At 50.8% G+C, this 14655-nt stretch overlaps 4 protein-coding genes across 5 annotated transcripts; 2 read left to right on the top strand and 2 right to left on the bottom strand.

The window, feature by feature from the left end:
- Nucleotides 1–1010: 1010 nt before the first annotated feature.
- On the bottom strand, nt 1011–2321 carry PV10_07632 (uncharacterized protein). The gene is made up of 2 exons (XM_016372559.1): nt 1902–2321; nt 1011–1763 (listed from the first exon to the last, which is right to left on the bottom strand). The coding sequence occupies exons 1-2, from the start codon at nt 2012–2014 to the stop codon at nt 1466–1468; spliced, it is 411 nt and encodes a 136-aa protein (XP_016221891.1). The 5' UTR covers nt 2015–2321; the 3' UTR covers nt 1011–1465.
- A 1150-nt stretch (nt 2322–3471) lies between these two features.
- On the top strand, nt 3472–6412 carry PV10_07631 (uncharacterized protein). The gene has a single exon (XM_016372558.1). It carries the CDS (start codon nt 3605–3607, stop codon nt 6230–6232), a length of 2628 nt encoding a protein of 875 aa, XP_016221890.1. The 5' UTR covers nt 3472–3604; the 3' UTR covers nt 6233–6412.
- Nucleotides 6329–8233, bottom strand: PV10_07630. Of its 2 annotated transcripts, XM_016372557.1 has the most exons (4): nt 7995–8233; nt 7598–7925; nt 7160–7537; nt 6329–7095 (listed from the first exon to the last, which is right to left on the bottom strand). In XM_016372557.1, the coding sequence occupies exons 1-4, from the start codon at nt 8008–8010 to the stop codon at nt 7092–7094; spliced, it is 726 nt and encodes a 241-aa protein (XP_016221889.1). In that variant the 5' UTR covers nt 8011–8233; the 3' UTR covers nt 6329–7091. The 2 variants fall into 2 exon arrangements, with proteins under 2 accessions (XP_016221889.1, XP_016221888.1); XM_016372556.1 differs by having other exon boundaries at nt 6329–7537.
- A 423-nt stretch (nt 8234–8656) lies between these two features.
- Nucleotides 8657–10895, top strand: PV10_07629 (T-complex protein 1 subunit epsilon). Its single transcript, XM_016372555.1, has 3 exons — nt 8657–10463; nt 10512–10591; nt 10650–10895. The coding sequence occupies exons 1-3, from the start codon at nt 8951–8953 to the stop codon at nt 10701–10703; spliced, it is 1647 nt and encodes a 548-aa protein (XP_016221887.1). The 5' UTR covers nt 8657–8950; the 3' UTR covers nt 10704–10895.
- The last annotated feature ends 3760 nt before the right edge of the window (nt 10896–14655 follow it).

Below are 14655 nucleotides of genomic sequence, written 5' to 3'. Positions count from 1 at the left end.
AGCAGTGTCGCAAGTGACGATGCATCTGACCGTTATGGTGATGACCGCTACGACCTAAATTCCAATTCCGTGCAAATCTCAGGCTCGTACGAGATCAGCGTGCAAGACATCCGTACCCTTTGCGATCTGTCTCTGCGGATCGACCATGGCTCAGGAAAGCTGTGGGGACGGTTTGGCATTGGAGCTAAAGACGGCATTCTGCGCATCGACGATCTTACCGGTTTGGCCGATGGCGAGGTAGTGTCTTTTGGCTGGCGTGCCACGGACGATCAGACGGGCGACTTGAGATTTGGACGGGGTTGTTTCGGCGACGTCAGGTTTTATGGCAGAGGCCATGTCGAGGGAAGATTCATCGGTCTGTTGGACGGTGACGATGCCGTCTTTGAGGGGTCAATGGTCGATGAGAGAGGGCCGGATGCAGGTGAGTTGAGATGGCAGTGGGATCAATTCCCCGAGAGAGCGTATGGCCGAGCTTGATACGACATGGTCTTGGATTCTAGGTCTTGGGGGCGATGGACTTGTCAGTGACCTGTCAGGCTTGAAGGATCACCTGCGTTTTGCATCATAGTATTTCATTTGAGATACTGGGGAAGGTCTTCCTGTAATGAATGGGTTTAGAGGGGAGTTGTCAAGTCATATGTACCAACGTCTTCCTCATCGAACACACATTTATCGTCGTCTGTTGGCTGCATCAAGTTCAGACGTAATGTGACGAGTTGATAGAGACAGAGAAGTCAGAGCTTGATGTCCGTGGAGGTGTCGTTGATCATCGTTGGCAAAAGTCATGACCAATGCGGATGGGCTTATGTAAGAATGCAATGCACGACACGCCATTCATTCCCACGTGATTCGTGCACTCTCCTTCCACCGTCTGGGCGATGATCCAATACTTTTTACGGTCATGGTCTCACTATACTGATGCTGATGGCTGTATGCTACATCGAACCACAGCGAGGATGACGATCACGAGGGCGACTGCGGTTAGGCACCAGACTTCCACAACTAATGCCTTGACAGGGAAATCATCAATGGCGGCTTGCACAGTTCTAAAAGCACCTTGGGTCTATGAAATTCTAAGTATTCCATCCTGATGCAGCCGGTCCTCCGCATTTATCTTTCGTCGGCAGAAGATGCTTGCTGTTGACTCAGGGCGTCACATGGAATGTACATTATAACGACCATCTTGACTTGTGTCAAGGTGCGGTGTCAAAGAACAAAATAAAACAGAGAAGCGCTGCAACCCAAATTCGACGGTGATTGGCCATTATTGTTCAAGATCTCAGTATGTGTAGATGGTGGGGAAAGCTGGATCGGGTGAATTGGTGTGGCGGCCAACTGTGGTCCAGCGGGAGAGTATGACCACGTCCCCTTAATATCCGTCTTGACTGGTGTTGTGGGTTGTTTCCGAGACTAGACAGCCCAGCGTTGAGAAACAGGCCTAGCCATCTCGATCTCTTTCTCTTGTCTATTTTGACTCTTGATTTTGCATATATCCATATGCCATATAAGCTGCGAAGGCACCGAGGACGAGGATGGCGTAGATGAGGACACCCGAGCCGGTACCAGCATCGCTCTTGCCACCTGGACCGGCGGCAATCTTGTCGGTGGCGCCAACCTTAGGAGCTGGGTCGCCTTCAACTCTCTTCAGGTTTCCAATGAGAAGTCCCTCCAACACTTCGCGGGCCTCGTCTGAATGGCCAACATCTTCAAAAGCTTCTGTTGCATCTTGACCGCCGACATCGAGCAGGACTTCTTCACCGCCACTATGAAGGAAGAAAGGGGTTAGATCAAAAGAAAAGGCCAGCAAGATTTGAGAGGGGCGTGAGCAGCAAGGGTGGGGTGATTCTGAATGGGTTTGTTTATGCCAGGAGAGAAGCAGTCACAAACACGACAAGACTTACGGGTGTTCGTCAACAAAAGACGTTGTGTTGTAAACCTTATCGTGAATAACTAGATAAAGGTCCTTCTTGGTGGAGTGAGCAGACACCTCGGCATATGTGAGTTCCTGCGACATGGTGATGGATGTCGTCTGAAGAGTGTCTAGCAGGTTGGGACTGAGAGCGCAGGGAGGCCAATAGGGTGTAGTAGTGGAAAACCTGGGGAGAAGAAGGCAGGATCAGGGAAGAGATAGAGACGAGGCCTGCGCTGGGAGATGAGAGACGAGAGATGAAAAAGATAAATTCCGACACCACAACTTGAACCTTTCGGAATTGTGCAAAAGTCAGGAACCAAATGTCAAAGATTATTGTTTCTATGGCTTGATGGTTGAGTGGCAGGCGGTGGTGGACTGGGTTTAGTCTGTGGTTTTGCAGTGTGCAGTGTGCAGCCTGGAGGTGCGTCGAGGTGCAACTGCCACTCACTGCCAGGCTTTACTCTACTGGGTGGCAGTTGGCGAACGAGACATGGTGCCATGGCGGGTCTTGGGGTGCCGCCTAGAGGACCACAATTGGGGGGACACCAGCCGTGGGTTCGGTCATGTCCTCCCGATTATTGGCCCAACCTGATGCCCGGGGAGATTCCGCACCACAATCATGTCCGGTCTGGCGGGGTTCATCAAGTCGGTCTTCACGGGCGTCTTCGGCACCACGAATCGGAGCAGTTGTAATTCAAAGGACCATCTGTGCGGGAATCTTGACCAAATTCTTACCGATTTACCCTGGATCCTCCGGGAGCTGATAGCCTCACCTCGTCCCGCACTCTCACTTCCCCGTGTTTGTACTTTGTTCAGCATGTTGAAGTGTGGTAAGAAAAATCCATGTACACCAGGAAATACCTAGGTACATACCCCTTTTCCACCTTCTTACCTAGGTGCCTAGCTACAAGACAAACAGACCCTATCACCCAATCTATCAGGAACCCAAGATACCTAATCAACATGTTTGACGGCCATGATATTTATAAGATAGCATCCCGTTATCCATCCCTTCCGTTTACCGTCGCAGTTGTGGGTGGTTCGGAATACCCACGTAGGGACATTCCGGTGGTTGTTCCTTCACGATATTCCTGAGTCGAATTTGTGCGTACGAGTTAGTAAGGAGATCATGGCAGGGACCAATAGCGATAATGCCCCACCGCACCTTCCTCTATGGAGCCGGACCCTGGACTTAAACCTCCACGGAGAAGCACAATGAATATGTACGCAGAAGCCGGAGTTCATGGTGGGTTGGGGGTGATTACGGTGGTCAGAGTGAGTGTCAGGGACTTCGTGTGGCCGACGGGACCGAGAAGATGCAGAGATGGAAGATGCTATCATCTTAGTCACGTGATATTGCGTTTCGACACGTGCCCCAAATCTGGCTTAGTCTGATATTTCCAACATGCAGATGCGTAGTCACCGCACCTCAGATCATCCCCAAAATCGTCATGCCCTCAACATGCGAAAGGCTGATGACTGCATATCCCCTGCAAGAGGTCTGTAATTTTAACCATCACCCAGACGATATGCACAGCAATGGGACGATGGTTAGACCAGATACTCTTCTTTCCTGCTGACTGCAACTCCCACCACTGAACGTCAGTCCAATACTCTACCACGCAAACACACCAAAATGTGACCAAGAATCCATGTGAAGCAGATCTCGTATACCCGGCTTTCAGGTCTCTGATGGCCTCCAATACCGTCCCTGATGATGCAGTTCACGCAGACCAATCGACATCCAGTCTTCTTTTCTCCGGCCAGACACTCTGGTTTGCCCACACCGTCCCCCAACGGAGCTATCTCATTCATAATGCCAAACTCAATGGCGCCACCGTCGTCGACCTCGACAAACAAGCAGATATCAGGCTGGTTGACCATGTCAGGAAGGGTAACCCCTCTGGTACATATTCCTATCGCTACGTCGAACGCTCCATTCAAAACGGCAAATTAGAATCCCTTGAAGACCATGCCATTGGCATGAGCACCAAAACTTCTAGACCAGTCGGCAGCACAATAATTCCTGCGAAATCCAGCAGGAAACCCTTCACTAATGAAGATGACCAGCTGTTATGGGACTGGATCAAACCATTTCAAGACAGGGGTGGCGCATGGAAGGGCAACGAGATCTACAGAACGCTCGAGTCTCATTACCCTCACCACACCTACCAGAGTTGGCGAGATCGTTGGATCAAGACAACCCAATTTCAAACCAGACAGATTTCAGCCGCGGTGCCTGATATACCATCATTGCCCAAACCTCCCACTCGAGCCGCAGTTCCATCTCAATCCATTCCATCGAAGAGGCCATATCATGTGCCCATTTCTCACAATAATCCCTTCCAGACAGCAGCCTCCCAAGCGCCATCATCAAGTAGACCGCTTGCACAACTTGCCACCCAAGTTCACGAGACACATGGCCATGACAAAGATCTCTATCGAGCGACAGCCAAAGTCTTGAGCCCTCCAACCCCTACCCAAGACGCAAGCCAACGTTCCTCGCCTGGTCTTGACACCGTAGCATGTAGCAACTGCTATACCAAAGATTCAGACAAATGGCAGATGAACAAGCGGGGCGAGCTATTGTGTCATGACTGCGCAGTCTTCTTGCGCATTCATAAAGTTCCTCGACCTTCGACTGCTGCCTTCTTTCAAGAAGCGGCCGACGTTCAAGTAGCGAAATCTAACCACCCTGCTGATTCCTCAAAGCTCGATGTTGCTGCCTCTCCTGCACGTCAAAGTGTTGAGCATCCAATCGTTTCATCTACCCCAAATGCCACCTCAATTTCTAGTCCCTCCCAAAGAGGTCATATTGAGCAAAGGTCTCCCTCCTTTCGACCAGAATCCCCAACCTCCGATCGACGACCCCAAACTAACGAGGGAAGAAAGAGAAGTGTTGGTCGCCTTTCTCAATCCCAGTTGCCTTCTCAAGAATCCAGCAATGCTGGCGAGGGTCTTGAGCCTGAAAATGCTCTTGAACAGAAGCTAGACCATTTGGACAAATGGATGTCATTGAAGAAACCCCTGGAGAAACCTAGCGAATCTGCCCAGGCTCCCACGCAAGACACAGCCTCTTCAGCATCATCCAAGGGTAAAGGGCCTGCGCGCAGACCGCGCGACGAGCCTGGGCAGCAACCATCCATCAGTCCCCCAGAGAAGCCCAATCAGGCTTTTTCCTTCCCTGCATCCGTTGATGGTGCCGGTGCCCGTCGCAGCCCTGAACCACTCTTCTCATCAAATTTCCCCTCCCGAGCGGCAAGGAAAACAGTCCCTCGATCTTCAATTAGGCCAGTCAAGAGTCAATCGCGTGCAAGTGTCGACGAGTCTGATGAAAACTCTCAAGTTTTACCATACTCTGGATCTGGGCCTACAAAGACAACAAGTACCCCGAAAGGCAATGATTCCAGCCTCCATCACAATGAAGCCTCGTTGTCGTCATCGTCATCGTCATCCTCTAAGTCAACCTCTCATCGAAAGTCAGAACTGTTCGAGACAGGACCCGAGACGGCAAATGAGTATGAAACGGCAACAGAGGGAGAAGCGGAGGAGGTACAACAAACTCGCCAACGCGGACATCGGAGGTTGTCGACTCAAGCGCTGTTTGATCCCCCTATTAGTAGCGACGAGGATGTCCTCCTGGGACTAGACATCCCTGAGCCGGAAGGTGGTTGGGCATCCATCCTCGGCGATGGTTTCGCTTTGGAAGAAGACCAAGCGACGGATATGGACACGGAGAAGGAGAATAAGCCTCCGCGTAAACGGATCAAGCATAGAGGGAAACGGAAGGAGGTTGTCAACGATCGGGGCGACGACCATCTCATGGCTGACGATGCCCTTGGACACGACAACAACAGGGCCGATTCAACTGTGTCAAATCACCTCCCACTACCAGAGTCAATCATCGAGATTTATTCCGATACCGACGACCAGCTCCTCCCCAAAACCACTTCCCCCCCACCAAAACCCCAGTTATCGACGTGGCTGGCTGAGCAAAAAGCCCTGTATGCCGACATACCATCCCTTTCCCTTTCACCCATTCTCTTCAAAGCCATTGAATCTACATCCTTCGACTTCTCGCTAGCCACCACTGTCGTCGCAGATATGCTCAGCACAATCCATCGCTCCAAACGCGCCACCTTGGCTGTCGATGTCGACATTCCATTACCCAAGAATCTCGCGGGTGTGTGGACCCCCGAGGACGATGATATGTTGATGAGCACTCAGACGCGTGACACGGCTCTCGTTATGGCGAAGCATGGAAGACAGAATTGTAACCTGAGGTTTGAGTTCTTGAATGAGTTGTCGGAGGACACGTGAGGGAGATACGCTGTTGGATTGTAGATGAATCGAGAGGAGGAAAAGCCACGTCTCTGTCAAAGGATAACAACAGGAGGGTGAGAGGATCCACGAGTGAGAAAGCTTTTAACGTATGGCCATGGAAAGGCATGAATGCAATGCCTTGGGCAATCAATTTGTAGTGCGCTGGTTGGAGTGTAGCATTAGTTATTCATACAGAAAAGCCGATCCTGCTGTCCAGAGTCGACGAACTGCCTAGTCGTCGGAGCCTGTGCTGCTGTACATTTTCCCGAGACCAAGCTCAATGTTGACCATTTTTAAACTCGAGCAAGGTCATGAAGTCTCTGAAGTAGCCGAAATGATTATTTCCACCCATTATATGTTCCGTGTTCGAGTCTTTGATTCCCATCTGGCGGTTGGAATGTTGCTGACTTCCAGAAAAAGAACCAGCAGCCAAAGGCAGTCGACACATCCCACAGTGCTAAGCTGTTCAAAGTCGTTGCCCGCTCAAGCGCCATGCTAGAATCGCAAAGTACCCTTCAATTCAAAGCTGTTCATCTCAAGAGATGACCTGCCGCCGCGTGTTGATGATCAAGGCACCACCGGCCTTCGTCGCGATGCAACGCGTTAGGGCCTATCGCCAGCTTTCACACGCTCCCCTCCTTTCCAGGTGCATCCTCAAGTTCAGTGCGTAGCGGTCTCAACCCTTTTAGGCACAACAACTTCTCGACGTGCAGAAACAAAAAGCTTTGGATTTGCTTAACATCGACGTGCAACGGGGAACTTCCGGGCTAGTGAACGGTGATTTGGACTTTTGAGTGTCGGAACACCGAACTGGTTGTACTTTTACAGAGAAAGAGGGAGTTGCTTCAGGGTCAAATCAACTGAGGAAGATGAGTACAATGAATAAAAACAATTGAAATGCATTTCATCTCGAAACATACTTACTTGAACTTGAGATGGGCTTCGTAGAATCTTAACATGGGACGAGGACAGTGTCGGTAGACCTTATCCATACTTACTTTTGTTTTCTTGTTGTTCTTGAAAAGGATGTATGCCAACAGTTGGCCATCATCACCTCTCTCCACGGCATCGACCCGAACGACAAAGGGCTCCCAGTCTTCCTTGCTTGGTGTCCAGGTCTCCTCTCGCTCACCCGTAGACCGATCAGCACCATTCTTCCTCTGGCGCTTTGATGGCGGAGCTGGAGAATCTTCTGTCGATGGCTCGCGGCGAAGGGACTGTTTTGATTTTGTCTTTTTGAGGACTAGGGGAGGGATTTCGTCTAGGGTTTCCTTGTACTTGGCTAGTATGTCGCGAGCGTGTCTGGTTCGGAAGTCAACTGTACTGCCCGCGGTGGAGGTTCGTAGGTGGGAGAGATCCTACGGTAGTAGATTTGATTCGGGTTCCATCGTGTTCTCTGACTCGGAATAACCCACCCATTTGATTTCGTACAAGAGCTTATTCTTGATATATGAATGGCCTCGGATGGCTTCGACGACGTATTCATCTTCTTGCTCGCTGTCATCATCATCGTTGTCGCCGTCATCATTGTCCTCGTCTTCATTGTCCTCCGGCTTTGTTGTACGCGCAGGCGCAGCCTCGTCAAGATCGTCATTCAAGTCGCCGTTGAGATGAGCAGTAGCACCGACGTCAGAAGTCACAGGAACATTCTGCATCTCTGCGTCACTGCCGACGTCAGAGGAAGAGTCATCTATAGCATTGCGTCAGAACTAGTCCGAGTACTGGAGAATGCGTATGTAAAGTGTCGCGGCAGACATACCAGCGAGTTTGGGCATATTGAAAGATGGAAGGCGCAGAGGCACGCGCTGGGTGGGAAGGTGGGCAATAGAATAGGAAAGAGGTTTTGACACGGGTTTGCGACGCGTCAGGTGTAATTCAATTGGTAGCGATGGCTCTGCGCACTGCGATGAGGATGGTGGTGTTGGGCTTCACCATGAGCATACCAGATGCTGGATGAATGTCGATCGCAGTTTACTACTGACAATCACAGTCTTTGCAACTACAAAAGAGGAGAGAGGCACAGATGGCTGTGGAGACTCTGGAGCTTTTGCTGGCTCGTAGACATGGTGATAGGTTCTGAACATAAGGCAAGGGTTAGCTTGTCGAAGAGCCCTCGGGCTTCTGGGGGCTGGAGCTCTAAGTAAAGGCTGGCATGGTTGGTTAAACACCCAAGCACTGAATGTGCCCCGAGGGGCCTGGGGCCTGAGGAACCAACCCCCATGCCCCATGATTGAAGCTGGTTCTGGGTTGAAAGATTGCGGCTCATCAACCTTGTACTCCGCTCTATCATTCACCGCCACTGGGCTGCCCTTACAAGCCTCCATCCAGGCAACAGAGCATGTCAGGCACAAGCCACATCTTCCATTTCAATTCCCCAGTTTTGGAGACGCCAAAAATTTCGAGATTCATCAGCGAGACTGTTGACAAATTGATGCTTCGACCACGACATCCGCCATCCACATACACACCTGCGCTCTAACCCACTGACAGGGTACCTCATCCTTCGCTCTGTCTGATACTTCGACCTCCTATCCTCCCATCTACCAATATACATCGCCATCAGTGGTACGCCGTCCTTTTGTTGGCACACTCCCTCACCCCACTTTCCTGCGGACTGCCTGCGACGACCCCTTCCCCCCGACCTCAAGACCACGAATTCCTGTCAAGCCACGGCGATTAGAAGCCAAAGCCTGACTCCTCCGTTCTTCGTTCAACATGGCTATGCAACTGGATTTGTCGCAGGCCCAATTTGTTAAGGATGAATCGGGTCGACCTTTCATCGTTGTGCGGGATCAAGCCAACAAAAAGAGGACCCATGGTACGGAGGCTGTCAAACAACACATTGTATCGGCTCGCACTGTCGCAAATATTGTCCGAACCTCATTAGGCCCCCGCGGTCTCGACAAGATCCTCATTTCCCCTGACGGAGATATCCAGATCTCCAACGATGGCCGCACAATCATGTCGGAAATGGAATTGTCCAATCCCATCGCGAAGCTCATGGTTGAACTATCCAAGTCTCAAGATGATGAAATTGGTGATGGTACAACCGGAGTCGTCGTCTTAGCTGCCGCCTTGCTGGACCAAGCGGCTGATCTCATCGACAAAGGCATCCATCCCATTCGAATTGCTGATGGCTATGATCAGGCTTGCGAAATCGCCGTAAAACATCTGAACTCGATCAGTGACGACATCCCCTTTAGCCGTGACGAGCACGAAAATCTCATCAAGGTTGCAAAGACCAGTCTCGGCAGTAAGATTGTGAGCAAAGCACATGATCATTTTGCCCGAATCGCCGTCGATGCCGTCATGTCGGTCGCTGATCTCGAGCGAAAGGACGTCGATTTTGAGTTGATCAAGGTCGATGGAAAGGCTGGTGGCTCAATCGACGACTCTCTGCTAGTTAAAGGTGTTATCGTCGATAAAGACTTCTCTCATCCACAGATGCCGAGCGAGGTTCGCGACGCGAAGCTTGCTATTTTGACTTGTGCATTTGAGCCGCCCAAGCCAAAGACTAAACACAAGCTCGACATCTCCTCGGTCGAAGAATTCAAAAAACTCCAACAGTACGAGAAGACCAAGTTTATTGAAATGATTGATCTCATCAAAGACACGGGCGCCAATGTTGTCATCTGTCAGTGGGGTTTCGACGATGAAGCCAACCATCTTCTTCTACAGAACAAACTTCCTGCTGTGCGCTGGGTAGGCGGTCCTGAAATCGAGCTGATCGCCATTGCCACGAATGGACGCATCGTACCTCGTTTTGAAGACCTCACCGCTGACAAATTGGGACGGGCTGGAGTGGTTAGAGAAATGACTTTCGGAACTACACGTGAGAAGATGTTGGTAATCGAAGAATGCGCCAACACGCGGGCTGTCACTGTCTTCGTTAGAGGGAGCAACAAGATGATTATCGACGAAGCAAAACGCTCCTTACACGATGCCCTCTGCGTCGTACGCAACCTGGTCAGGGACAACCGTGTCGTCTACGGAGGTGGAGCTGCAGAAATCTCTTGCTCTATTGCCGTTGAAGATGCTGCTGCCAAATCTCCAGGTCTTGAACAGTACGCCATGCGAGCCTTTGCCGACGCCCTCGACGCAATTCCTATGACACTGGCAGAGAACTCTGGGTTAAGCCCCATTGAGACCTTGGCCGAAATCAAATCAAGACACATCAAGGAGAAGAACTCGCGCTTAGGTGTCGATTGTATGGGAACTGGCACAAACGGTATGTCCTCCCAACCTAGTTCGGTAGTCTCTAGCTAACTCGTCTCAGATATGAGAGCCAACTTTGTCATCGATCCTCTGATTGGCAAGCGACAACAGCTCCTCCTTGCCACCCAGTTATGCCGAATGGTGAGTTGACATCCTGTGGGAGACATGATGAAAACATGGACTAACCCTTATCGCTCAGGTGTTGAAAATCAACAATGTGATTGTATCCGGAAACGACGAAAACGATTTCTAGACCGCTTGCCGGTTGGGAGTAATGATACAAACTTGTTGCAGAAGATGGCGTTTTCATGGGCCATGGAAGAGAGCCTTGCATGATATAACGAGACCATTTGTATAAAACCGATACCCGCCAAAGAAGGGATAGAATAGGCCAAAAGCTTAGCGATCATTGAGAAAAGCACGGTGTGCCTCGTTGCCTCGAATATGCATTCAAGATCCAAATTCTCTCACAGTAGTCTCTCAATTTTGGTTCAGCGACTCCCTTTGAGCCGCTCTCGGAAGGCCAAGGGCATCACATAGCAAGTCAGAACCGATATTAGAGGTATTCGACAGTCGGATGTTGCTTGTCTCCTATCAAGACCTGCCAATGCAAGGAGCCCAACTCTCTTGAGGTGTACTACCAGGTAAGGGGCAAATAATGCAAAGCTAGACACATCATCCACAATCCATTGAATCGAGTTGAATCCCTAACTGCTTCTCACCAGACGGTACAGCAGTAATCTTGGTCCCAAAGACTTGGCTGAATCGACATGACAGCTCGTCGAAGCGAGCCAATCGCCTATGTCACCATCGTCGCAAAGACGTCTTCGAGATTAGCGAGCCTCATCGGTTCCGGTTCCGAGATATAGGAGACCATTCGAGAGAGAGTCAATGCTCGCAGATGAGATGAGTTTCCTAGCTCACCGGTATACATAGGAAGGCTGTTTTCCGAGAACGCCAATATGGGTCATGACAAAAGAGAGGTCAGGTTCGGGCAGCACTAGAGGGCGTTGTAGAATGACATGGTTCGCCAATGGTTGGCGTTTGTTGACACAACCCTCCTGGAGATGTGAGTCGCATCCCATGGCAGTATGTATGAATTTCCATGTTCTGTAATGACAGTTGAATCAGAATGGAGCGCATGAGCACCCACTTATCTCCCTATCTGTGGCCTCAGTCATCTGTCGAGGTCGGTGAGGTCGATGAAACGACAGACAGTGGACCCTGAATGATGGTCGTGAACTCGTAATTCGGATCGATGCCCCTTGGCCAGTGAGGTATCCGCGAGTATCTCTACCACCCTTTGACGGGGGTATCAGGTGTGTTTGAAGATCCCAAGACTAGGATCTCGGATCCCGTCTGTCCCTCAAGATGCGAGATGCGAGATGAATTATTGGGCCCAGGTGCTCCTGTAGATCCGTGAGACCAACTAAGAAATGTATGGAAACTGTTGCGCCATTGGACGGATATGCTGGAAGTGACCTTGACAGCATCAAGGGCGGGAGGGCGTGAGAGCTGTGGCAATCTACTGTACCTACTCCGTATGTACGTATGTGCAGGATGGTATAACCAAGCATCCATGGTCTCGAGAAATGCGTGGTTAGGCGCTGCCACAACCGACTTTGACAGTCATCATTCCTGTAACCCGTAATGACTCAGGTTCGGAAACGTTGGCGAGAAGTTCGGATCGCAGTCAAGTGATGACGAGTGGGAGTAAAGCATCCCTAAAGGGATGGAATGACCCTATCGTGACAGCTGTCAGTTCGATAGCGGGGCGAAGGAGAAGGCTCCTCGAGATCACTCGGACGTTTGACACCCCTATACAGTATGTACATACATGGAGCCATGGATCAGACCAGCTATCGGTGGACAACGAGGAGTTGGCCGCTGACAGAATAGAACAGTGAGGGCTGGTACGCTTGCTGGCGAGCATTGCGGTGCAACGGCCTCGTTATCGTCCTGGGCTACGCATCCCTTGTCACCTTGTGCGCCTATTGTCCAGGTGACTGTGACAACAGTCTGGTTGATCTGATCCAGGACTCAGGAGGCAAGCCACATCCATGGAATCTCATACACTGGGGGCTTGGAACAAGCGCAAAGTCCCACGCATTGCGGCATGAAAAGGAGTTGGATTATCCTGGAGAATCTAAAAGATCGGGCTTGACATGCTGATCAGTCTGCTTGCCTAGCCTACCTAGCTAATTGGTCGTTCTTTCATAGGCTCGGATGCGGTATGCTTCGTCCTTTGGTGCGCTCTGCACATACTGTGACGGATATTCGTGCCACTACTCCGTATGTACGAGGGCGTGGAGGAAGACAATAATGAACACTGGCTAATCGCGTCTCAAATCGCTCGTGACCTTACCTTCTGGAGTAGTAGCTTGGTGCTTCAACCTCGACGTTATCAGTGAAAAGCAGAAGACCTGGTCCTGGCCTATGACCAAAATGGTATGTAAATACGGTCGCGAGATATGTACATAAGTATGTACTGAAGCTTTAGGTAGTCAGCGCATGGGACACTGGATGAATGTTAACAGTCAAGAGTAGGTATTCGCCAGCTTCGCTACGCTGATAGGCGCGCCTACAAGAGCCCAAGGGCCCCTCGGGCCCTCGAAAAGTTAGGGCAGGGGTGGCCCGACGCGACCCCTCTGCACCTCGGTCGACCACGTTGATCCCCGGACCCTGGCTCAACCGTATTGGCGGCATAAGGGAGAAAGAATCCGCCCGCAGCCTCAAAAGCTTATTGCAGGATCATCTAGCGGTCCAGCCACCCCAAATCTTGGGAACCCCTGTGACCCCCCCACCAAGAAGGACATGCGGACTCGAATATACAAGGCTCTCGAAGCGAGGTGGGGAGCTCGAAGAGTGATGGTACACATTTCGTGGCAAGTAGGCGACCAGAAGAAAAGAAGAGGACTTATCAGTGTAGTGTAGGGTCAAGAGTTGACGGACCAGGTGTTGCATCTTTCATTTTCGAGAGGGGTTGGCTATCGAGTTGGGGGTTTTGACCGACTTTGCGTGCTGGTGCAGCGTCACATGTCACATGTTGATTGCTGCGGGCACGGCTAGACAACAACCGGGAGAATCAGAGAACCAGAGGACGGGGAAGAGCGGAGCCAAGCCACGTGGTGGGTAAGTCGGAGGAGGGGTGTATGGATATCATGTCTGAATGTAGGGTGGACATTATTGGGCCAAGTATGATGGTTGTCTGAAGCTCGTGGGCTAATCCATCTCCTGATAAGCAAGTCAAGACGCGGAGTTGGCTTTGAATCCGCATGCATGTTCGATTCACAGGGGCAGGGCTGGCTTCGATGTGATGTGTCAAAGTCATGATTGCAGATCGACAAGCCACAAAGGCAAGGTGACAAACTCTCGCTCCAAAGCAAGTTGGCCAAATCACATAGGGTCGTTTGATTCAGACCCCCAAGGGAGCCCTTGTTGTGGCTTGAAGGAGAAACATGTGTATCATGTTATTGTGTGTAGGCGAGTCGAGTTCGTGGGGAGGCGTGGAGGTCAGGCGACCAAGTGGGAGGCACCTAGATCCCATTTCTTTTTCTTAGCAAATATGGTCATGAGTTACTGAAGAGTAGTACTGAGGCGTGGGATGGAGAAGATGACGAATCTCAGACATGATTGATGTGCCTGGGAGACTTGGTTACTTGCACTATGTTTGTCGGTGGAACCACATGTGATGTTGAAACCCATCCCAGCAAAGGAACAGGGCATCGAGCCTGAGATGTGGTGCTCTCAGGTACGCTATTCGATGAAGAGTGCTGTCAAAGCACGGCATGTGACTAAGTACTCCGTAGGATCCACTGGTTCCAGATTGTTGGGGCAGGCGCAGTCAAGTCGTGATACCCGGGGGCCGATGCAGTTGACCTCCAAGAGTGGGAGATCTTGGGTCGACTAGATATGCATGGGCTGTGCTGGATATGATAGTATGAATAACAGAAACAGGACGCATGAGTGGGAGGGTGAGTGTCAGGACAAGGAGTGCGTGAGTGCGAAACTCCCAACTCGAGATTGCATTATTAGAAATGGAAAGCGTGGGTAGACTTGTTGGTCGTACCTGTCATTACTTTGAAGATGGAGGGGCACTGGGTAAATTGGTGCATCTTTGCCAAACATTTACGCGTCTACCTACAGCACCGTATGTGCTTAAGAGGTCTGCAATAATACGCGACAGACCTTGTAAGTGTAAATCG

Source organism: Exophiala mesophila (assembly GCF_000836275.1).
Source record: "Exophiala mesophila strain CBS 40295 unplaced genomic scaffold supercont1.5, whole genome shotgun sequence".
NCBI classification, from domain to species: Eukaryota; Fungi; Ascomycota; class Eurotiomycetes; order Chaetothyriales; family Herpotrichiellaceae; genus Exophiala; species Exophiala mesophila.
Note: the sequence above shows the minus strand (reverse complement) of the source record. Positions and strands in the feature narration are given on the sequence as shown.